The sequence below is a fragment of the Ictalurus furcatus genome, chromosome 9 (genome assembly GCF_023375685.1).
Source record: "Ictalurus furcatus strain D&B chromosome 9, Billie_1.0, whole genome shotgun sequence".
NCBI lineage: Eukaryota > Metazoa > Chordata > Actinopteri > Siluriformes > Ictaluridae > Ictalurus > Ictalurus furcatus.
This window is the reverse complement of record NC_071263.1, coordinates 10,008,357-10,033,857: the sequence shown is the minus strand read 5'-3', so window position 1 is coordinate 10,033,857 and position 25,501 is coordinate 10,008,357. Positions and strand designations below refer to the sequence as shown.

Sequence of the window (25,501 nt, the reverse complement as noted above, 5' to 3'; positions counted from 1 at the left end):
CTTCTGCACACATGTATTGCCAGCCACTGGGTCAAATTTGCAACCAGTCAGAGAACATTAGTGCAATCCACCCTAATCATTTACCAATAAAATCACAAAAACATGATGCCAGGGAAAGTTTCTCAAGCATCCAGCTGTTAATTCAGGTATTTAAAAAAAACAAAAAGACAAATTCTTTATTAAAATAAAAAAAAAAAACGTGAGAGAGGGATAAAGCTTGATTTAACACTCTGAAGATTAAACCAGTGCAAGTCATATGGGATAATCAGTGTCAGGATGCCCTATATTTTACCTATATTTAGACCGTAGAGGTGAAGGCTTGAATCCATGGAAGTGTGTAACCTCCTCTTCTTTCTCCAGCAGCGGGCAGGGTATGTATACATCTGGCCAGCTGCCAAACCTGTGTAAACAACCATGCAAAAATAAACAAAAAAACACAGGCAGGGCATAATTAAATAATTCCAGCCTACTGGTTTTGAAATGCATGTCATTAACCATTTAAGGCAGCCTTCCAAAAAAAACGAGCAAATCAGATGTTTTCTGGTTAGGCAATAAAAAAAATAAATAAAAAAAAACAGTTAGGAAAAGAAAAAGCTTGTGAATCCTTTGGAATTGTCTGGATTTCTGAGTTAATAACTCATAAAATATTGTCTGATCTCCAAGTCATAATAACAGAAACACATTCTGCGTAAACTAAAGGCACATAAACGATTGCACTTCTACTGAACATACGGATTAACCATTCAAAGCACAGGCTGGAAAAGTACATCAGCTAGAAACCTCTTTAGAAGCAATAACCTGCACAAACATTGTTCATAACTGCTGAACAGACCTGCACAATGGTGAGGAAGAATTCTAGACCATTCCTCTCTATAAAACCGTTTCAGGCATGTCTTCATCTCAGTGTCTGATCTCTCACTTGGCCATTCCAAAACATGCTTCATTTTATTTTAACACCATTCTGTTGATTTACTTATGTGCTTTGTGCACTGTTTTGGTGCAGTTTGCATCATCCCATCTAGGGTGTATTCCCACTTTACACCGAGTGCTCCCAGGATGGCTCCACTGCAAGCCTGATCAGGATAAAGCAGTTAAAGAAGAATGAACGATTGGTCCATCAATGATTGCAAGCTACCCAGAACCTGACACAGCAAAGCTGCCACAAACCATGATGCTTCCGCCACCGTGCTTCACAGTCAGCACAGCATTCACTTACTTACAATTACAACAACTTTAATTACAAAGTACTGTACTGTGCAAAAGTCCTAGGCATATGCAAAGAAACGCTGTAAAGCAAAGATACCATCAAAAATAATTTAATGCTTATACATAAAAAAATACTATAATGTGCAGTAAACAGTAATAAACTAAAAGTCAACTTTAGGTGTAACATCCTTTTATTATTAAAAAAAATTTTTTAACAGTATTCTCAGCTATAATTTGTGCAGTTATATCATGAAATTAGTTGTTATGTTCCACTGAGCATCTAAGAGAATCTGCCAAAGATCTTTGGGAGACATTGACCGTCACACTTGCTTCTTTTCTTCTGTATGTAAAAACCCAGCATCCTTCATTATGTTTTTGTTTTTTTTTGTCTGAACAGTGGTCTCTTACGTAATATATTGCTTTCTTAGCTGATGTACAAACATTTGTCTGTAACATTTCATTTTTTGGTTGGTTTTCTACTGACTCAGTAATACAGAGGTTGTCAAATAAGCATCTAGAACAAACTTTGTACTAAAAAGAAATAGGGTGCTTAAGAATTTTGCATAGTACGGTATAAACATTTGTGCTATTACTTTTAGCAGACTGTTATTGTTATGGTGTGAATAAAAAAATAAAGTATTTAATAGTTGTACGTAATGGGTAAAATGTGTAACTGCTTATTTTTCCTAGCGTACTGCATTCTCACCTTATCTTTCGGTACATCGATTCTCAACCACCATCTTTGAGGGCTCAGAGTGCAAGAGTCACTGACTATTGATTTTCACAGTGATACCGTTAGTAAATGAGAATGTTTTTAAAAAAATCTGAATCTTATAGCAGTACGTCTACATGAGTGAACTTGTTTTATTAAATGCTTCCCTGCACATCCAACAGGTGTTCTCATTTCTCCAAGAAGTGATCTAGCTTCTTGTTTCAGTGGAGAAATGTCTTTAACATTAAAACCTTCCAGGTGCCTAGACTTACTATACTGAGACATTCAAAACAATCTGGATGACTGTAAACCCCTTCATAGACATACAGGCAGAAAACAACCGACTCAAAACCGAACATGCAAGGCTCTCGTCCTGTTAAATCTTTACCTGGTCCACGATGATGACGCTCCATCCAGATGTAGCAGTTGTTCTGGGCGACGCCGGTTTGAGAGTCGAGGAAGGGCAAGCGGACGCTGCGCTCAGCACACAGACGAGCATTATAGCTGCGACAGTGCTCGATGGCTTCTCTGTAAAACTGGTCACCCAACCTGAAGGAACACAAAACATTTTTGAGCTTTTATGTTTGGTGTGTTTTTAGCTGTTATACAAAGCCAATGCTGAATTATATCTCTGCGGCTGAGTACTGGATTCAAGTGCAACCAGCAGGAAACCTGCAATACCGAAGTCAGTCAACAAAGTACGCATTCATTATATGATTCAAAATGATTCAAAGACATAAGCCACCTCTTACTAGAGATAATAGTAGAAATGCTTTTGTTAGTGGTGAGTGAATGTGAGACTAACAGGTTTTTTAGAATTCAGTCAATGTTAATATGAATTATTAACATTCAATAAGTTAAGAAATCTTACTTTAATCTTCAGAATTGAGTTCATGTGTTCATGTTAATTAGGGTAATGTATTTTCTGTTTATGAGACCAGTTACTGTGAAACAACTTGTTGAAATAGAGAGAATAAAGTTTATATTTGCATTTCCTTCAGAATTGTGGAATTAATTATTATTCATTTAAAAGAAGGTATAAAAGGCAGAACTATCGGTTATCGGCCGATATCACGCTGAATAATCGGTTATCGGTATCGGCTGAGAAATTTAATATTGGTGCACCTCTTCCTATTACGTTAATTTATTTGACCAGTTTGACAGCAGCACCTATTGGCCTTTAAGTTACTGAAACAAGATACTTTAGTAGTTTGCAATTCAAAACACTGCATGAACAATGTATGAAGAGACAAGTACAAGCCCCGAGTGTAGCATAAAAAGGCACAATAAAACAATGAGGAAAACTAAAATCCAAAAACGAAAGAAAAAAAACCCAACATACTGTGGAATGCGATAATGAAAGTCAGTCATGTTTAACATTTACTCTTGAAACCATTAGCTCGATAAGCAGAGAGCAATTTAAATGTCATTACTGGACCTGAATGTGAACCTCTGGAATAATGACCACTTTAAAAGAGGATAATAGGAGTCAGTGTGCTCCAGTTAAGTTGAACACATTTCTCTAGACCACCATCCGTGCCATTAGAAGAAACAAACAAACAAAAAACACAAAAACACTGAGACACCTATATAGGTGCAAATGTTGATCATTAAGGTCTAAGCGCTATGATCCCTAACTACAACTGCTGTTGTTAGGGATCTATTATCTGATAATATTGGTATCGACACCAATACTAGTTTGAAAGCCTGGATTGGTATGGATTTCCATAAACATTCATTCATTCATTTGTAGGAATACACCCTGGATGGGACATCAGTCCATTGCCAGCCCTCTTACCAACATGTTTTTGGGAGGTGGGGGTTGGAGGAGGCCAGAGAACCTGGAGGAACCCCGTATGGACAAGGCGAAAGAACATGCAAAACTCCAGACAGACAGAAACTCAAGCTCGGGTTCGAATCAGACACACAGGCGCTGTGACGCTGCAACAGTGCCCGGTTTCGATAAACGTGCATCATAGACACAGACCTTGTGTGTGAGAATGAGACAAACTGTGCTCCAGCAAGCAGTCATAACACTTCTGAGGTTTCTCATCAAATACCAACAGAATCTGATCTGTATCTGCAAACAATTTCAGTATGGTGCAAAAAAGCAAACCTTACAAATTCAGGAAACCATTTATGAGAAAAATCATTGCTTTAGCACTTTAGTCAATCCCTGACAATTAAACCACATGCACGCTGACTGATGTGAAAACAGGCTCTTGAACAGAGATTCCACCCTGTTGTTTTGAGTTGGAATGCCAAAGCTGATACAACCGTCCATGGCCGGGAGTCCAGGAGAGCATAACGAGCCCTACTGTCTGTGTGGGAATGAGCCACAACACAACACTTGCCAATCACGGAGGTCTGCGAGATCATGGTTTTGTAACACGGCAGTTGACGTCTCCGCCATGCATAATCAACTGTGAGATTGCATGAGCAGCAGTATGCAAAAATAAAAAAATAAAAAAAGCAGTGCCTCACAGGAAGCATGTGTCAACCCTACCTGGCTTCTGTGAACTGTTAATGGCCAAACTGGGTGAAAAGAAAAGTGTTGCAAGGTTTTCACAGATGGGAAGAATATAAATATAACCAAATGTTCTTAAAACAGTATCAAGTAGACAGTAAAGTTAAATTCTTATGGCCATACATAAACTTACAGTGGTGCTTGAAAGTTTGTGAACCCTTTTGAATTTCCTATATTTCTGCATAAAGATGACCTAAATCATCAGATTTTCACACAGGTCCTAAAAGTAGATAAAGACTAAATTATTATACTTGGTAACTTATTTATTGTGAAAAATAATCCAATATTACACATCTGTGAGTGGCAAACGTATGTGAACCTCTAGGATAAGCAGTTCATTTAAAGGTGAAATTACAGGCAGGTGTTTTCAATCAATGGGAAGACAATCAGGTGTGAGTGAGTGCTGTGTTTTATTTAAAGAACAGGGATCTATCAAACTCTGATCTTCACAACACATGTTTGTGGAAGTGCATCATGGCATGAACAAAGGAGATTTCGGAGGACCTCAGGAAAAGAGCTGTTGATGCTCATCAGGTTGGAAAAGGTTACAAAACCATCTCTAAAGAGTTTGGACTCCACCAATCCAAGACGTGCAATAGTCCGCGAGGCCAGAAAGGAACACAGGGTAACTTCTAAGCAACTTAAAGGCCTCACTCACATTGGCTAATATTAATGTTCATGAGTCCACCATCAGGAGAACACAGAACAACAATGGTGTGCATGGCAGGATTGCAAGGAGAAAGCCACTGCTCTCCAAAAAGAACACTGTTTTACAGATGGATGAGACCAATATAGAAATTGGTCAATATAGACCAATATACAAAATAGAATTTTTGGTTTAAATAAGAAGTGATATGCTTGGAAAAAGGGAAACAGTGCATTCCAGCACAAGAGCCTTATTCCATCTGTGAAACATGGTGGTGGTAGTATTATTAGTTTGGGCCTGTATTGCTGAATCTGAGCCGGGACTGATCAACAGTAAATGGAAATGTTTAGTTGTAGTTATTGCTGCACGGGGGGGTCACACCTCATACTGAAAGTAAAGGTTCACATACTTTTACCACTCACAGATATGAAAGACTGGATAATTTCCCTCAATAAATAAATGCCCAAGTATAATATTTTTTTCTCATTTGTTTATTCGGGTTCTCTTTATCTAATGTTAATACTGGTGTGAAAATCTGATGTAATTTTAGGCCATATTTATGCAGAAATATAGAAAATTCTTTCAAACTTTCAAGCATGAAGATTCATGGTCATGTTTACAAAAGAATGTCTTGTACCATGGTGCACGGTCATACTGAAACTGTCCACCTGAGCTTAGAAAGCTGCCGGTGTAATAGGGATATACCTAAAAGGCAACAAGTGCAGACGTTCTTCAGTGGATATTGGGGCCATCACTTTGCACCACCTGCCCGTATTGCTTGCTGCAAATGTACAGATCTCTTCCATTTACATTTTTTACATTTACAGAACTTGGCAGACATCCCTGTCCAGAGCGACTTACATTTAACTAATTTACACAACCGAGCAGTTGAGGGTTAAGGACCTTGCTCAAGGGCACAGCTGTGGCAGTTCTGGGATGTCAACTCACAACGTCCTGATCAGTAGTCCAATGTCTTAAGCACTGAGCTACCACTTCCCACTTCTTCCATCGGCAAGGTGAGGAAGGAACGCCGATCTGTCTGCCCAAGCAACTTGTCCTGGTCCTCAAGGGTACAGTTTTGATGCTCAAACCCACAGAACAAATACTTTCTTGTTCATATGACATTGGGTTTCAGTTGTTATCAGTCCAACCAAGACAAAGACTCAAAGTATTAAAGGTGCAGAACCTTGATAAAACCTGCAAGCTGATTTACAGGACCTATGGAGAATTGCCTCCGACTTAAGAGAGCAAGTGTCCTTTTGAAGTGTTTGCCTTAAATATAAATATGCCTAAAGGTGCAAAATACAGGGCAGACTCACTTTGTACAAGCAATGCGATTGCCTAAGCCTGAAAGTCACTCTGGGAATGGCCACTGAGTGCAAAAATGGTTCAAGTTGAAGATTTATTTAAGATATTTGCCATATACCTTAATAACAGAACACACTTTTGTCTACACCTTGTGTACCGTACGTCATGTAGACGGCTGTGGCTCAGGTGGTAGAGCGGGTTGTCGGATCGATTCCCGGCCCACATGACTCCACATGCCAAAGCGTCCTTGGCTAGACACTGAACCCCGAGTTGCTCCCGCTGGCAAGTTAGAGCCTTGCATGGCATTGGTGTGTGAGTGTGTGTGTGTATGTATGTGTGAATGGGTGAATGAGACACAGTGTAAAGCACTTTGGAACCGCTAAGGTTATAAAAAATAAAAACAAAAAAAAGTGCTATATAAGTGCAGACCATTTACACCGATTTATTTTAGCTCATCGTCACACGCTGGATGTTTTCCGATGCGTCTCATTGCCTTCAATCTGCGCTATATTTGAGTTTCAGTTTCCTGATCCTGGGGAGATCGGTCTCGGAGATCCGCACTCGCTGAAGCTATATGCAAAACCCCTCATTTACATCTTGTTCACCCAGCCTACTTTGCACACGATGTCATCAACAGAACTCTTTTTATGAAATCATCCCCGTCCCACTGTGAACTGTGCGCACAATTTGTACGACTGCAATTGCAAAAATCAGTACTCGTTATTCAGGATCGTTGTTAATCAGGGTCCAAGTCTAATCAGCAGTGCTTTGGTATACTGAGGTCTTCCTGCCTTTTTATGGACATCTCCCTCTTCTTGAATTGAAAGTGCTCATGAAGCATTTCTGACAACTCGCTGGTTTACTCGTCCAAACTGCACTAATGTCACGCTAACGAACAGGTGCCACGGAATGTAATACAAGTAACCCGAGAAAATATCTTACAGCATTTAAACGGTACGGAGGACCAGAGCTTGCGGAGCACCGCCTGCTATGATGAGTGCGAGGTGACATCGATTACACGCACACAAAGGAACCAGCAACGTGTTCGAGCGCTTCACTTGTGCGAGAACTGTTCACTCACACTCACTTCCTTTCAAGGCCATCTAACGCAGGGGTTCCCAAACTTGGGGTCGCTTTATTTACATCATTACTTTCATTCAATTATTTTACAAATTTATATTCGCAATATCAGACAGATATTGTGTGCTAATATTTTGAAATGTTCCTGGGGGACACAATCAGACTAATACATGCTATTTTAGTCTTTATCACTATCTAGCATAGTTCAGCTAAAAAGAAAATGGATTAAAAACTTCCACATCCGTCTACCTCAGCTAACAAATTACTGTGTCTCAAATCGCACAACTCCGTACTATTCTATACAGTTATTATGTACTAACATTAAGCAGTGTTCCTATCAATGACTATATTTACATGGACAGCAGTAGTCTAATTATTGAGCTTATTCTGAATAAGACAATATTGTGATTAAGGTGTTTACATGAATCGCTTTTAGAATACTCCTTTCATGTTCCCATTTTACATGTTATAGAACATAGATCGAGTAACGGCACACGTCATTACGTCTCCACGCCACGCCGTTCCCTCCAGAATTTCACGTATTGACATACAGTTCATCTTCGTTATGATACCGTATACAGTTTTTGGGGTTTTATTTTTAATTTCATGAAAGCTTCAAGTGCAGATAATTATTTGTCATGCTGTACGTGCAAATAGACGACTGCTTGAAGCCGTGGGCTGCGTCCCAAACCGTGTACTTACCTACTATATAGCAGCCGAAATATGTGTATTTAACCTACTATATAGTAGCTGAGAAACGTGTATTTCATCTACTATACAGTAGGTAAGTACGCAGTTTGGGACACAGCCGTACTCTCTTGTTTGCCGTCAAACGGTTGAGCGCTGCCGTGTGCGAACGTGTCCTGTCGCAAAATGCGGTGAAAACTCCCACACAACGTTAATAGTGTGATTAAGGTGTGTAATGCACTTCGATAATAGTGTGATTACATGTCTATAATGCACTTCCATAATGCGACTAAAACAGCAACACTCCACGTCTTAATTCCATTTGTGTTTATTTCGAGAATACGAGATTATTGTTGTCCATGTAAACGTACTGGCGGTTAGTGTCTGAATTTTAAAAACCTCTCATTTAGCATTCACACCTACTGAAAGGTCTGTTTTGCACACCAGTTTTCTGAATTTTCTAGATTAGTAAATACTTTTGAATGTAAGGACAGAGTTTCTGATTTGAGACGACGACAGCGGAAAGTTTTTACAGACAGAGATCGAGCTCGTCTGTAGTTCGGCTGAGTCGATGTCGCTTTGACTGTACGCAAGATACGCGGGCGAGTGTGTGAATAACAATGCCACTCGGGGTTACTGCCGCTTCTGCACGCACTCACATAATCGTGCATCAAGAATAAGCCAGGTGGCTTCAGGGGTCGGGCTGCATCACGCCACCTTGGTCTGGATTATTTTCCTATAACACCACAACACTTCGCCCTAGATTGATAAAGACAAGGAAAGACAAGAAATACACGTATTACTTTGATTTTGAAGTCACTTACGCCCCACATAGGTATGTTAGTGACATCATGAAATATTCAAACGTTACAATAGTCCTATAGCATAATTTATTTTTGTTGTTTTTTTTTTTTTTTTAAGAAGGATGGTTGTAGAAATGGGGTCCATAAATGTCCATTTGGTATTGTTGTTTGGTTTACACTTTGCTAGCAAGTCAAGGTGTACCTCACGCTGCTTATTAAAGATTAATATTAAAAAGTGTCAGAACATCTTAAACATAAAACTTCATTAGTTCATTACTAGCAGCGTACAAACAGACCTAAATTAAACTATTAAACTATTACTATTAAACAGGTTACTTGTTTCTAAATACAAAAAAATTTTTAAAAATCCATGTACTGATATTTATACTGTCTCTAAAAGAAATAAAGCTCCTCAATAACATTGTGTGTGTTGCATTTTAGATCAGATTATTTTTTCTAACCTGATCATCACAAAGTCTTCAGTCACTTTTTCCTCACAGTGGTGTCTCAATGACTTTGAAATGACTGACGATTAGCCTAAATGGTGACAGTTACCAGGGTTTTACATGCCAAGGTCTCATCGCAGTGCGCCATGACAGACGGGTTACGTGAGCAGGAGTAGCAGTGTGAATGAATGCGGTGGCTGATTGGGACGTTAGCTGGGAGTGTTCTCGTGCCAACCATTTACTGTGTCACATGTCAGAGTCCAATCTCTCCACACTGGAATTACATAAACTTAGTTTGCATGCTGACGATGCATCCCACCCCCCCCCCACACACACACACGTTTTCTCTCTCTCACACACACACCTTCAGACTGCTCTTTTCCAACCACAAAAACCACAAAAAATAAACAACTTCCCTTTAACGTTCACTGAACACTGATACGGATCAAGTCTTTTAATGAGGAGGAGGGGGGAAAAAAGATGTTGGTTAGAACTCATCCTGCTGATCTGGACTTGAAGCCGCTGACCGCAGAAGAAGAACACGCTCGGTGCCTAATCAGATCAGAAACTGACACGTTCTGCTCCGACGCTGGCATCTTTCCCACCTGTGAATCGAGCCGTGCTGCGATACTCTCGAGACCATGCAGGTGCACTTTAGTGTTTGAACAGGAAGTCACTTTATCTGCAGCATTGCAAGCTCAGAGTTGTCTCCAAACACAAACACTACAACTCAGAAGGGAGAGAGAATAAATAAATAAATAAATAAATAAAAGGAAAGAAAGAGCTAACATAGCTTAAAAAGAATCCAAATCGTGCCGAGATGAGGACGGAGCATGGACTCCAGTGCACTGTGCAGACCGCGGTGCGATCTAGCTAGCGCTACAGCCAGTAATTGTGCTATGACTCAGCATGTTAGGGTGTGGAGACGAAGTCATTGGTTTCAATCTGACATCAGCTCTTAACAGCCTGCAGGTTGAAGAAACACTTCTAAGATGTTCGAACCAGCGCAGCCTCGGACACGGCCATTTCCTTATCTTAAAACGAGTATACTACCAGCGTTCTGGTGCACGTATGTTAGAAAAGACGTGCACGTCTCCATGATAAAAGCGCTCGTCAGTTGAAGCTGGAAAGTTAACCAGAACACACAGCTCAGAACGCTACAGGCCGCTGTGTCTTTCTTTCTTCTTTTTTTTTTCTACCTGGGGCTGGTGTGAACAGAAAGGACGGTTAGGTTCCACGGGCTAGAAGGTGATGCACGTGGTTCTGTGTGGCCAAAGCCATGAAAACCTCAGTGTGTGCATGAACTGTTTGCATGAGTCTTTCCGGTAGCCCGAGCCTTTTCTCTTTTCACGCTTTTTCGACGTGTAGAAGAACTCAGTACAGGTTTATAACCTTGTCAGTTAGAATAAAGATCTGACAGTCTGGACATTGTACTATTCATGAAACAAAACAAAAAACAAACAAACAAAAAAAAGGAGTAAAGCCTGAAATCTTGTGCTAGAATTTGCTCTCAGTGTGTCCACTTGAACTGGCCAGTAGGGCTGGGCGATATAGCGATCACAATGTATTGTGATAAACGATTACGTGATATACTTTACTGACATATTGCTGGTATGGTGATTTTTCACATTTTATTTACATTTTTATAATTACAAATTAAATGGTTCTGAACAGATGTCGCAAAATTTTCTAATAAGACTTCATTTTTGTCTTTGTAGGCATTAAAGAAAAGCATCGTCAAAAGTTAAAGGGTTTTTGTTTATTGTACTACTGTTTTGCAGACAGTTTGCAAGCTAAATTATATATATACTGTGATACACATCGTGTATCGTATCAAAATATCTTCAAGTATCGTGATCATGATTGTTTGTGTCATATCGCCCAGCCCTACTGGCCAGTTTTCAGAACTTCTTTCTAAATGCCCACAAACAATAATGGTGTAAACTGAGGCCCTGTTTACACTAGTGCATTTTAAAATGAAAACGATCCTCGTCCACACTGGCGTTTCCTCCGTGTTTCAGAAACGATCTCCGTCCACACTACCCGACCGAATACATATGTCACATGACCACCCATGCACACTGGTTGGTTACAAGATTTGTTGCCAATTGCTTCAATCATAGCTCGCCTCTTGAGCATGTAGGCAGCTGCAGTATTATAAAATACAGAATTTAACTGCACAATGGCTGCTAAGAATGACAAAAAAGCTTGTGGTTCAGTCTCTGTGGTGTTGTGTATACGATCAAGGTAGCGTAATGGTCATAAGGTAGGGGCTTGATGAATCAGGGAAGGATATGCAATGATACAGAAGACCCAATCAGGGGGCGAATGTGGGCAGCCATGCCTTCGTTTTCAAAAGTCTTCATTTTCACCCGTTTACACTGAAACACGAGCCCGGAGTTTTCAAACTAAAACGGGGTCTTCTGCGTTTCCAAAAGTCTCCGTTTTCGAGCGTGGAAAACGCCGGAGTAGTGTAGACGACAGCGGTGTAACCGTAGCAAAAGTTAAACGGATGTCGCAAATGAACACGGGTGAGATTCAGGGATAAACGCGCTACGTGATAATCGGAGCGTTCGTACGTGACGAATTCCACATTAAGCGCGCGGAGGCCTTAATTCTGTAAAACCTGGTACCACGCATTACGATCATATAAAGAGGTTAACAAACTTACTGAGAGTAAAAGGGTTGAACCTACATCTTACACAGAACCCGTTAGAGCTGAGTGATTGAATATTGATGTACTCTGACATCATTTATCACAATAGACTGTTCTGAAACACTGAACTTTTTTTTTTTTTTTTAACAATTACACAATACGGAAGTGCCAGAGTTTGATGCTAATATTTTCCACAGTGTTGAACTTTTAAAATAGTAACACTGAATTTTTTTATAGATATTTTCCATCTTTTCTCAGTACTTATTTTTGGCGATGGTGTTAAATGCATCAACGATAAAGCTCAGATTTAAAGCTTTGTGTGTTAAATGCAACACTACTGCTGCTTTGCTTGCGGTTATGTGTAGTGCATAATAGAAAAGTCTTGAGTACTGTGACATGATATGTTTGTCACGTCGCTCACTCCTAAAAAAAGTTCTCAGTAGAAACTTGCTTCTTTCACTCTCACATGGTTCCAATTTTAGGGCTAATGGGTGTCAAAACCACACATCTTTCCTGTCCCTGTGCTTAATCTTAGCTTTTATTATGAGAGATGTTTACTCCGCGGTCCTGAGGTCACCTGAATTCTGCTCCATGACTCTCTCACGCTGCTCAGTTATAGCGTGCACGTGTATGCATCTCAGCAGCACAGATATCTACTGAATTACGGACTTTGATACTCAAAGTAGATGTGTCCTCTACGTTTTCGGGTGGGGGGGGAGTTGTGTTTGTGTTGGAGGGGGGTTAGGCGGTAAAAAATTTGCAATAAATTCAAACAAACATGCCTAGGCTAATTTGGACTCACCGTCTTGTAGGTTCAGTCAAGGGTACAATCGGCAAGATTATTTTCAGTCCCTCCTGGATTTTGACGTTTTACGATCGCAGAAATGAACGCAAAATCAAGGAATTGTGCGATTTTTCAAAAATGACTGCAGATTTGGGCCAAGACGAGTCATGTGACGTCATCACATGACTAACGCGCATTCAGCCAAATCCCCCTGCAATTCAAGTGCCTCGAACATGCATGTGTTACAATTTCTGATAGAAAAATCATAAAAACCTCCTGAATTCCTGTACCTTTAACAGTTAGGTGGGTTCGACTTTTGAATGATTAGCACTCATGTTCACGAAGCTCCACCCCCGGGATCTACACCGGCCCATATAGTAGAGTTTCTATAAAATGATTGACATGAGACGCATCCAAAAGCAAACAAGTGTTCCCGTACCAAAAGTCAGTTTTCCCAGACGGGTTTTCTCATTCCACCATTTGTGTAAAAAGAAATTTTTTTTTTTTTTTTAAATCAATTTGTGCAAAAAAAACAAACACCTTTATGTATATAAAAATTAATAATAATAAATTAGAAATTTTTCTAAGTGTTGCTAGAACTTCAGTAGTACCTTGAGTACAAAAGGACTTTTTTTTTATTTAAAAAAAATAAGCACGAACGGGCATTGAGGGTATGCATAAATGCTGCTACGCTAAGATTGCGGATTTTATTCTTGCTCTTATAGCAGTAGATGGCAATGCACACTGTTGTCTTTGTAAAACGCTCCCACACAGGACTCACACTAATTACACTGCACCCCTTTGTCTAGAACTTAGTCACCACGAATTTAGCAAATAGCTTAAAATATAAATAAATAAGTAAATAAACAGTAAGCTAACAGATGACCAAAAGTTGTTTCCTTTAAAATGAAGTCGACTACAATAACAGGCCCACTAATAAAGTGCAAATCATTACCGAGCCCCACTTTCCTCCTTTACCCCAAAGCTCTGCTGCGTGAATGTACTCCGTGAGGAAGACTGACGCACACGCGTACACACCTAAACCGCGGTGTGGAACGACACAGCGAAGGAGAAACCCTCGCTGTGCCTGTGTCTGGAATGTTACCGAGCCTCATTCTGGCATACTGACTATTAAACCACTTTGTGTGTGGTAACACCCATGATCTACTTTCTCAGAATGAGCTGAAGACTCGAGCATCCAAGCACCTGATGAAGACAGCTGCTGATTAGCAACCAGAATAAACTATTAGGCACTGGAGGATGATTAATCACTGGGAGATCGGCCAACTAAAAAAAGAGTTCGGGGTCGACAGACGTCGGCCGTTTGTCTGCATCGCTGAAACGGCATCATGGTGCGGTGATGCTCTTTTAAAATGAAGTAAATTAGCCACTGCACCACATCTGTGTGCAGTTTCAGCCCCAAGCTCTTGACATGTTAATGTAAAGAATCCTTAACTGAAGTATAGCGAATTCAAGCCAAACTCAATTCATCTTGACGCCAAAAAGACATCCAGTAGTCGTGATCCAAAACGTGCCTGATAAAGCACAGACATAGCCCAGTAGTTCGAGCTGGACACTTGAAAATAGTGGGGCACGTTGGCTTAGTGGTTAGCATGTTTGCTTTGCACCTTCAGGGCTGGGGGTTCAAAACCCGCCTCCATCCTGTGTGCGTGGAGTTTGCATGTTCTCCCCGTGTTTTGGGGGTTTCCTCCGGGTACTCTGGTTTCCTCCCCCAAAGACATGCGTTGTCTGGCATTTCCAAATTGACCGTAGAGTGTGAATGTCTGTGCGATTGTGCCCTGTGATGGGTTGGCGCCCTGTCCAGGGTGTCCCCCGCCTCGTGCCCCAAGTCCCCTGGGACAGGCTCCAGCACCCTGCAACCCTGTGTAGGACAAGTGGCTGGAAAGTGGTTCGAAAAATATAGAATTTCTGACCAAATTTTATTTGGATCATCTTTGGGAGAATACTGGTGTTAATAAATAAATATCACGGACACATCAGACGCATTGCGATTCTCACTTGAACAATTCTGCATCAAGGGACGAATCATCATAATCGGTCCCTTTGTTGGCTTATGCATGAAGCTTTTTACACATCAAAGATTTCTGGTGAGATATAACAGCCACGACCGTATGGTGAATAAAAACAGAACATGGGATCTTAAACATCTAAATGTAGATTTATTTTTCTGGTAAATACATAAACGTTAGGAATCGAAATGAAATACAGGAAGCCAGACTGGGCTGTAGAAATGATTTAAAAAATGTAATAAAATCAAGCTGCATCACATAAATAATAATAATAAAGAATCTATTAGTTATCACGTTGTAGCAACCTGAATAAGAATATAATTAAACGTACGGTGGTTGGAGACACCAATCTTTAATAAACATAGTAGTTTAAACAGAACAAATGCTATTGGATGGATACTTGGTTTGTTAAGGTGTCACTGACTATGTTTACATGGACAACAATAATCCGATATTAACCCGATTAAGACGATGCTCTGATTAAGAAACTAGCATGTAAACAGCGATTATTGATGACCTTAATCGATCACACACGATCACACACGGCAGTGCTCAACCGTTTGACGGCAAACAAGAGAGCACAGCTGCGTCCGAAACCACGCACTTACCTGCTATATAGTAGACAAAATACACGTATCTCAGCTACAATATAGATGGTAAGTACACGATTTCAGACGCAGCCCACGGCTTCAAGCAGTCGTCTATTTGCACGTATAGCATGACAAATAATTAACTGCACTTGAAGCTTTCGTGAAATTAAAAATAAAACACCCAAAACTGTATACGGTACCATAACAAAGACGAACTGTATGTCGATACGTGAAATTCTGGAGGGAACGTCGGACAGCGTTTCGCGGGGACGTAATGACGTGTGCCGTTAGTCTATCTATGGTTTATAACATGTAAAACAGTAACATGAAAGGAGTAAAAGCGACTCATATAAACACCTTAATCAGAGTATTGTCTTATTAATAATTAGATTACTGCTGTCCATGTAAATGTAGTCAATGTGTCATGGAGGATGCATTTCTCTCTATTACCAGCCACCTGTTTGTTTATGTTACTACATTAATGCATAGTACTCAGCAAGTTTATGTTAAACTCCTCTTAGATAATCTAATCTATTACTACAGACAAGGGCTGTTACGGTGTGATTCGAGGTTAGTCCCCGTGTGTGTGTATATGATCAGACAGTTACTTCACTAATGACTACCCGTTCTTGTTTGGGTTTTTTTTTAAACCTGATCACGTTCCTCACTTCAGTGGTTCTCATCCCGCTGCGCCTCCACAACCATTTTACAACCCCATCCGTCTGGGCTCATCCTAAATCATACTACAGCAAGCTCTGCTCCTCAGCACAGGGGAAGTGACGGCACTGAAAACCCTGTAGCCATGTGATCCACTACTGCTGGAAACACGTTACACTGCTACCTCTGATTCTACTTCTAGCATGTTTATCATACACAACAGCTATGAAACGGACCAGAACTAAAAACTATCTACCTACCTATATTTATCTGAGCAGCACTGTACACTACCACACCTAGCCACAGACCATCCAGGATTAAGCGACCACAGAAATGAACGCAAAATCCAGGAAACTCAATATCCAGAGTGCGACGTTTTCAAAATTACCGCAAACGTGACGTCATCGCAACACGCATTCAGACAAAGGACTCTTCGATTCACGTGCGTTGAACACGAGAACAGCATACAAGATTTTTTTTCCCCCTCCATAAGTCAGTCCCAACAGAGAGTTTTTGTGATTGTTGGAGCCAAAAATTCTTGATTTTGCTGTGGCTTTTTAAACAATTTGCAGAGATTTTTTGTGCTTTTTTTTTTTGCGGAAAACTACTTCAATCTGCGAAAATGCAATCGCACAAAATTGTTTTGCACATTCTTTCGCAGTGATGTTTGTTGGTAAATGAGACCTTTTAGGACTGACCGGTTAAACTTACCTCACGGCCGCTCTCTCCTTCAGCTTATAACGACAACGAGACAAACACTGACAAGGAAAATAAATTTTAGAGAAATATCCTTCTCAAAAATACTAACTTCGACAAAAAAAACCTTGTAATGAATTGCACTCTTTAACTTTCACCAGCGGCTTGCATGTGCTTGTTGAGTTGTGAAACGGTGATCATTTTCGGTTATCATCACACCTTCAAAATATCAAACCATAACCACACTAAATGATATTACAGGGTTTTGGAAAGGGTTAAAAAAATAAATAAAAGTGCAGTGTGACTGATGCAATGATTCATGCACGTAACTAATTTATGCACGCGATTAGACCTTCTCTCATCGCGTATGGCTGTGCTTTAGTTCTTAAATGCAATAGTAATATCTCCGTCTGTTACATCGGTCTTATAATTCAACAGTTTATTTACTGGCATTGATCCAGGTTTCTCATGTGGTGTTACATTATACTACAAGAAACACATCAGTGGAAAGCAAAACATCTAACAACAGGGAAGACTGAGATAAAAGTGTTTCTGTAAAGGCATGTAGTTAACCAGGAAATAAGATCTTAGTTATAAAATAATATAATCATAATGTATATCCAGGCGCAGCTGCGTTATGAAGAGTGAAGTGTATGTGTAGTCTGATTAGCAGCTTTCCGAGTGCGTGTGTGTGTGTGTGTGTGAGTGAGTGAGTGAGTGAGAGAAACCTTTCTATGATCATTAATAAAAAAAGAAGACACTAGCGTGGCGTACTGTACTGTAGTGCAGTGTAGTGTACTGTAGTGTACTGAGGCATGGTGTACTGTAGTGCACTGTAGTGCGGTGTAGTCTAGTGTACTGTAGCGTATTGTAGTGCGGTGTAGTGTACTGTGGTGTAATGTAGTATAGTGTACTGTACTGTAGAGTGGTGTGCTGTAGTGTAGTGTAATGTACTGTAGTGTGGTGTACTGCAGTGTGGTGTAGTGTGTTGTACTGTACTCAAGTATACTGTACTGTGGTGTGGTGTAGTGTGTTGTACTGTACTCTAGTGTACTGTAGAGTGGTGTGGTATACTGTACTGTGGTGTAGTGTGTTGTACTGTACTGCGGTGTAGTGTAGTGTACTGTAGTGTAGTGTGGTGTAATGTAGTATAGTGTACTGTAGAGTGGTGTACTGTAGAGTAATGTAGTGTACTGTAGTGTAATGTACTGGGGTGTGGTGTACTGTAGTGTGGTGTACTGTACTGTAGTGTGGTATAGTGTGTTGTACTGTACTCTAGTATACTGTATTGTGGTGTGGTGTAGAGGTGTACTGTACTGTGCTGTACTGTAGAGTGGTGTGGTTTACTGTACTGTGGTGTAGTGTGTTGTACTGTAGTGTGGTGTGTGTTGTACTGTACTGTAGTGTGGTTTGGTGTAGTGTGTTGTACTGTGCTGTACTATAGAGTGGTGTGGTGTACTGTACTGTAGTGTGGTGTAGTGTACTGTACTGTAGAGTGGTGTGGTGTACTGTACTGTAGTGTGGTGTAGTGTGTTGTACTGTACTGTGGTGTGGTGTAGTGTGTTGTACTGTACTATAGAGTAGTGTGTTGTACTGTACTGTAGTGTGGTGTACTGTGTTGTACTATAGAGTGGTGTGGTGTACTGCAGTGTGTTGTACTGTACTGTAGTACTGTACTATAGAGTGGTGTGATGTACTGTATTGTGGTGTGGTGTAGTGTACTGTACTATAGAGTGGTGTGATGTACTGTACTGTGGTGTAGTGTGTTGTACTGTACTGTGGTGTAGTGTGTTGTACTGTACTGTGGTGTGGTGTAGTGTAGTGTAGTGTGTTGTACTGTACTGTGGTGTGGTGTAGTGTGTTGTACTGTACTGTGGTGTAGTGTGTTGTACTGTACTGTGGTGTGGTGTAGTGTGTTGTACTGTGCTGTACTATAGAGTGGTGTAGTGTGTTGTACTGTACTATAGAGTGGTGTACTGTACTCGTGTACTGTAGTGTGGTGTAGTGTACTGTACTGTAAGCTGGAGCTGCGGAGTCTGTCCCACACTCGCTTTAGCCTTTTATCGACACTACACACAAAAAAATACATATATAGCCTGCTCCATGTGAACAAATAAGACCTAACACAACGTCGACTGTAAACTAATCAGATAGTTAAACGAGCTAGTCAGGAACTTCATTAAAAGCTCACACGGCAAACACACATTACCGCAGTGAGACACCGGATCATAAATTCCGCCGAATGTAAACACACACCATGACACTGGTTTTATCTAAACACTTCAATTCCACAGACTTGTATTCAGTTCCCATGAACACTGCACTCCAGTAATAAAGACGGTGCTGTTTAATGCTAGCAAGCCACGACACTGTTTACCAAACGCGGTGTGCTCACGGATTTTTTTATTTTATTTCTATTTATTTATTTATTGCAGACACGCATTGTTTATCTCAGGAACACACACACAAACAACCACCCCAACAACAAACCCTTTTGTAATATTGCTTAGTTCTCATCTAAAAGACACCGACTCATGACGAGCACAAGAAAATTAACATGAGCACAGTAAGCATTTCGAAATGAAACAAGAAGTGTTTAGCATTTCCGCAGCGGCGTTGTTTTTGCTTTTCAGACAAAACTCACAAAGTCTAAACGCAACGCTTGTTTATTTTATTTTATTTTTTTTGGAAATAATTCTTTACTTACGCGTTCAGAGGATTCTGAATGACAGCCGCCATTTTGCCCCGCTGTAACGGAATAGCAGCGGAGGCAAAGCAGCACTGAGGGAGAAGCCGGAGAAGCAGCAACCAATCAGAGAGCCGTGTGAGAATTCAGACCAATCCGCGGGTGGTATTGGTAGAGAAGGCGTGGTCTTTGTGTCTGAGCTGTCAGCCAGAGCACGCCCATGCTTGAAAGGTATTTTAAAGGGATTTCCTTTGTGCAGTGAAACAGGCCAATAATGTGAAGTTTAATGAAGAGCCTCTTCAGGACAGACAACATGACCTCATAAAACCTCTTCCAGCTACACACTAAACTCCAGAAATATACAATTTGGCAAAGATTTAATACTTTTGCACAAAAAAAAAATCCAGTCAACCTAAATGCTTAATTCAAATTGTTTTAATACAAATGACAGCAATTGAAATCATTACAAATTCAATACAAATGAAATCATTCACATATATCTTATTGAGCATGTTTTCTCCGTGCTGCTGGGGTTTCGTCCAGGTGCTCCGGTTTCCTCCCGCAGTCCAAAGACATGCGTTGTAGGCTGATTGGCATTTCTAAATTGTCCATAATATGTGAATGGGTGTGTGAATGTGTGATTGTACCCTGTGATGGGTTGGCACCCCATTCAGGGTGTCCCCTGCCTTGTGCCCCGAGTCCCCTGGGATGGGCTCCAGGCTCCCTGCGACCTTGTGTAGGATAAGTGGTGCAGAAAATGGATGGATGGATGGATTTCTTTTATATTCATTCATTCATCTTCAGTAACCTCTTTATCCTGCTCAGGGTGGCAGTGGAACCAGGAACAGTGGGCATGAGATAGGAATACACCCTGGTTGGCACGTCAGTCTATTGTAGGGAACCACACACACACACACACACACACACCCCTACAGGCAATTTAGTGTAGCCAATCCAATTACTGATGGGAGGAAACCGGAGCACCCAAAGGAAACCCACACGGACATGGAGAGAACATGCAGAACTTCTCACAGACATTAAGCACAGAATCTAACCGCTACTTGCTGCACCACCATGCTGACCTGATTTTTAAAAAAAAAAAAAAGAAAAGAAATTTTACATCCTGGCAAATATCATTTCAAATACATTTCATTGTCTTGTGCCGGTTTGCTGTTACAGTGATGTATAAAGGTCTTAATATAATATAATAGTGTATATTCTTATTAGTATAAAATGTATATAATAGTGTCTAATTAAGGAAACAATTCATTATATCCTAATTATTTGTATCTGTTTAATGTCTCTCGGTATTTTGTATCAATAAGTGGTCAGCTATAAGCACATTATCAAATATTAGTATGCATTAATTAACAAAGCACATTGTTATATTGTGTTCAATATATGATAACTCGAGGTAGGAAAAATCACAACTGGCCAGCAGAGGATTCTGCAACTGCCACAGAGTCCTGATCATAACCCAAACATGGCTGTTGAGGCCTTGGCTTCTACTACTGCTTTTGCTATTTGTCAGGACACCCTGATGGTTTCCTCCCCAAGCAAACATGCTATCTTAAATAGACAGAAACATTTGGAATCCTCAGCTCAGTTTGTCCTCTTGACATAAAATTTTGACCTACAGTAGTAGTCCAAAAATCACTTATAAATGCAAGTGCATCTAGTAAATGGGCCTGGTATGCCCTCAGGTGGAAACTGTTCCTTGAATGGTGTGAACCTCATTGGCTGGATCCAGAGCGTTGCCTGATTCCCAAGGTAATAACATTTCTTCATGGACTCCTGGACAGTGGCATGTCCCCATCTACACCAAAGATCCACCATGATTGTTGAGTGTTGGCTCTACCCCTTGTGCTGGAATCCTTTAAGGCTCTTCATGAGCCTTTGCAACATGCCAAACTAAAATGGGTGTTTCTGAATACGGCCTTTTTGCTTGCGATCACGTCATTGGAAAAAGCGGGAAAACTACATGCCCTGGTCGATAAGTTCGCCTTGCATGCATTGGTACCCAGATAACTCTTGTGGTTGAACCTAGAAGTTTTGCCCAAGATCATATCACCCAAATTTGTAAATCAATGGATTGATCTTTCAGCGTTCCATGATGGCAAGCGTGCAGTGTGTTCCTCTTTGTACCCAGTATGCAGCCTATAGTACTATTTAGACTGAATAGTGGCCTTTAGACTGTTCTGTCATGGAGGAAAGACATGGGGGAATACACAATTCAAAACACAACCTGGCCTGCTGGGTGGTGGCTGTCCATCATAGCCAACAGGCAGGCCAGAATGCTCACCGCTACAGTGCTATCAGGCAAGGCTATGAGTATCTCATCCTCATGGGCATTACTTAGAGGTATGCTGCTACCTGGGCATCACTGTAGATCCTTCTTTCAGGTTCTACATGATTTATATTGACCCTTTCAGTGAAATGAGTGGAAAGGTGTTCGGATACGACAGGCACAGTGTGTGGTTCAACAGTTACATATGGATAACTCTGCAGGTTCCTTGTCATTCGGAACCAGTGCAGACATGGCAAGAATTCTGGAAAAAAAGTCCTGGGAAAAGACTGCTGTCTAACAGAGGTATTAATTCAATATACTGCATCATACATCACTTTGTGACTTTGTTGGAAAGTCTTGCCCTGCGTGTGCATGCATTGAAGAAGCTATCCAGGTGATTCTCACACCCCTGACTATTATCTTGGGTTCCTAGGATCAGTTATGTACGAAACTTATGTGATCCGGGCTCCATTACTACTGTATAATTCAATGTACACATCAGTCATAGCAAGGTACCATGATGATGATAATGCTCATGTAATATTTTTATTTCAAAATTGCAAAATGTATTCCTCCACTCAAGGCAAATTTGAACTGTGGTGTACACCTTTGATCATTAAGGGAAACGGTGTTCATGTTGACTTTAAACCTGAAGTCTTAGCGCTTAGAAGGGTATATAGAATAGCCATATCAAAATCTTCTGTAATTCCATCCTAACAATGTTGAGAGCACTATACTATGGGACATCGATTAAACAGCACAAACTCCATTCTTTGTTGCCCTGAAACAAAGAATATAACCTCTGCATTCATGTACAAATTTACATACATACATTAACACAACTGTGTGTGCTATGATTTTACGCTAGCCGTAATCTGACAGTTTCACTAACGAATGGTGATTTCACCTGAAACATGGATGACCGGACAAGTAGTAATGAGGGGGGGGGGAGAAAGAACTGGTGACAACTGTCTGGACTGGCCAAGTGAGTGGGGAAAAAAACCCACTGCTAAACTTCACCCGTCTTACTGTTTTGTAGAAAGTGATATTTACTGGGTATTTTATTGTTACATAATTTTTTTCCCCTTAAAGACAGGGACAGGCACCTCGTTCACCAGTACGTAGAATGGTACAACAGAACTGTGGATTATTAAGGGACAAGCAAACCAAAATAAGGTCAATACATACTGCTCTTCTAATAAAACTGAACTGTTGGAAGAAAGTGAAGAAATTAAACTCGTAATCCATTAAGATTGGCACTGGCACCCTTTTTACTGACCCGATCCGAGTGACTCTTACAGCGCGTGGGGGGTTGTAGCGCCATATTTCCCCGTTACCTCTGAGGAAAGGCATGTCTTTTTGAGTTACACACACTTGTCAAGCTTTCTGCATGACCTCACTCTCACTATTCCCACCTACTTACCAGACTTCATAAACCCTACCCTTCCGACAAGTCCACACATCCTGTTACCTTCAAATCCTCGGTAAAAGTGCCGGCTCTCTCATAGCATCTGATATAAAGTGGCATCTAAAATCAACATCTTAAAAATGGTTACTCTTTCGATTGTTATTTTTAAACTGCAATTAATTGCTTGTGGCATTATCTAAAATGGAAATACGCAACATGTCCAATAAATCTGACAAAAGCGTTTAAAATACCCAAAATATTTTTTAATGGAATAAATGACATTACATGTCAAAAGATAAGGGAAATATTACAACGTGCTACTGCACGTCGGAGATAACAGTTTCCAACAGGAAAGAGGATCCAGTAATGTCTGCAGAAAGAATGTCAGATTTCAGACAACGGAAAATAAGCTCTATCAGGAGAGCAATACAAATAACGGGGGGTGGGTGGGTGGGGGTAGGAGAACGATACACACTCACAATGAGGAAATGTGACATGAATTTAGCAAGCACAGTAAAAACAATGATTAAACTGCGTGAAAGAACATACATCTTGTCGTCTTTTCAGGTGCCATTTGTTTATAATAAAGATAAAAACAAACGAAGAGGTGTAAACCGCATTTCGTAAATCATAGAAAATGCCATTTTGAGCTCCTTTTAGTCAAGTTCATGTGGCATTTTCTCCAATAGATGGCAACATTTCACTCATCCATAACCCAAAAATAAGAGGGGAAAGAAAAGAAGAAAAAAAAGAATAAAAGAAATATTTACAAACAGCTACAGAGCACTCTGCCGAATCCCCCTTGCCTCTACATCTTAAAACGACTATCCAACAAATAAATATTTTTTTAAAATAAGTTTTCTTTTTACGGGGCAATTGTACAAGAGAGGCCATTAATTTATTTGTACTTATACACAATAAGATATAAATATTTACCTTATGGCACCAACTGTCTCTCAGTTCTATATCGTCCGGCTTTATAATGAGTACTGTAGCTGATATACAGTAGGTTCAAGTTACACATTAAGGCCGTAGATCGCATTTGTATTGATCTTTTCAAATATTTCAAAGTGGTCAGTTCAAATAAGCAGCGGACTTTGAAGCGTGATTGAGTATCACCAACCACAGGTACCTCTAAGATGAGTGTATCATCATCATCATCTTAACAGTTAAACAGGAGCAAGCGACGTATCTGACCGCAGTCAGACTTCACTGCAAGTTTGGCTCTTAGCCAGAGGATGATGGAGGCAGCTGTGGTCCTTTGCACATAAATACATCAATCTGAACCATATCTCCATCATGTTTGTGTCAGCGGAACATGAAAAGTAAGACAGTACACCCCTTTTTCCCCCCAATCAGTAAACCAGCCCATGGCCAATATCATAGCCAGTGGTTATGTGAATATACATCAAAAGATTAAAACTCTGGTAATTGCCCAAAGTAAGGTCACTGTAACGGTATAGGAATGGCTTCCAGCATGACACATGCTCCCCAAACATTTACTGCTATGGCGCAAATCACCTGTAAATTCACCAGTTAATTCATCTCTCTCTATATGCAAGTGTTTATTAACATGTATATTCTCGCACAGGTTAGAACTGCACGGCATAGCCGACTTAGCTTATAGCATTCTCTGATCGTTTCTAGAACGAGTGAATTACCAATTTAAAGCCTTAATACCAAGGTAGAGTTTCTTTAAGGGTATCGCATTATAAAGGAGCCAAAGAACAGTGAGGGAGTGAGCAATAAAACAAATTAATGACCAGCAAAAAAAAAAAAAAAAAAAAAAAGTATCATTAATTCGTGATACCAATCCGGATTTCAGAGAAATTTAGAAACACATGCAGGGTTCTCATCATGATGGTCAGTTCAGATATGACTGTCAGGAGTCACGGTGAATCATTTAAAGATTCGCTGTGAGTAATCATATTGCATTTTGAGTGTTGCAATATGGCACCGGAAGGCCAGAGAGTCAGTTCATGTCGATGGTGTTGAAAACCCACTCTGTGAATTTCTTCAGCTTGGCCGAGGCGTTTTGAGATTCCTCCAGCAGCCGCTGATTGTCTGCCCTCAGACTCTGAATCTGGGCCTGCAAAGAAGCCTTCGCGTCCTTCTCCTGGAGGAGAAAGAGATTGAAAAATTGAGTCCTCGGAGAAGGAAAGGATGAATTTGTAACACACATACATCACGTTTATAGCTGCCAAGAAAGCATAAACATGGGAAATTGAGGGTTTCACATGGTGTTTCATTTCATAACAAAACTGTCCGATTATAATTCACTTAAATGAGTCT

At 40.4% G+C, this 25,501-nt stretch overlaps 2 protein-coding genes across 11 annotated transcripts in view; both read right to left on the bottom strand.

The window, feature by feature from the left end:
* LOC128612355 (zinc finger protein DPF3-like) overlaps nucleotides 1-19,624 on the bottom strand; it is a 37,391-nt gene extending 17,767 nt beyond the window's left edge. For 6 of the 8 annotated variants that reach the window (XM_053632451.1, XM_053632452.1, XM_053632453.1 and 3 more), the window contains exons 1-3: nucleotides 19,536-19,624; nucleotides 2,307-2,467; nucleotides 293-400 (exon numbers count right to left, since the gene is read on the bottom strand). In XM_053632451.1, coding sequence (XP_053488426.1) covers nucleotides 293-400; nucleotides 2,307-2,467; nucleotides 19,536-19,567 — 301 coding nt within the window. In that variant the 5' untranslated portion in view covers nucleotides 19,568-19,624. Of the gene's footprint in view, nucleotides 1-292; nucleotides 401-2,306; nucleotides 2,468-8,825; nucleotides 9,296-19,535 lie in introns of those variants that run through there. The other 2 variants (XM_053632457.1, XM_053632456.1) reach the window with 2 other exon arrangements.
* A 2,453-nt stretch (nucleotides 19,625-22,077) lies between these two features.
* The window catches only part of LOC128612353 (signal-induced proliferation-associated 1-like protein 1), a 72,062-nt gene continuing 68,638 nt past the window's right edge, over nucleotides 22,078-25,501 (bottom strand). For all 3 annotated transcript variants that reach the window (XM_053632448.1, XM_053632447.1, XM_053632449.1), the window contains one exon: nucleotides 22,078-25,325. In XM_053632448.1, coding sequence (XP_053488423.1) covers nucleotides 25,182-25,325 — 144 coding nt within the window. In that variant the 3' untranslated portion in view covers nucleotides 22,078-25,181. The remainder of the gene's footprint in view (nucleotides 25,326-25,501) is intronic.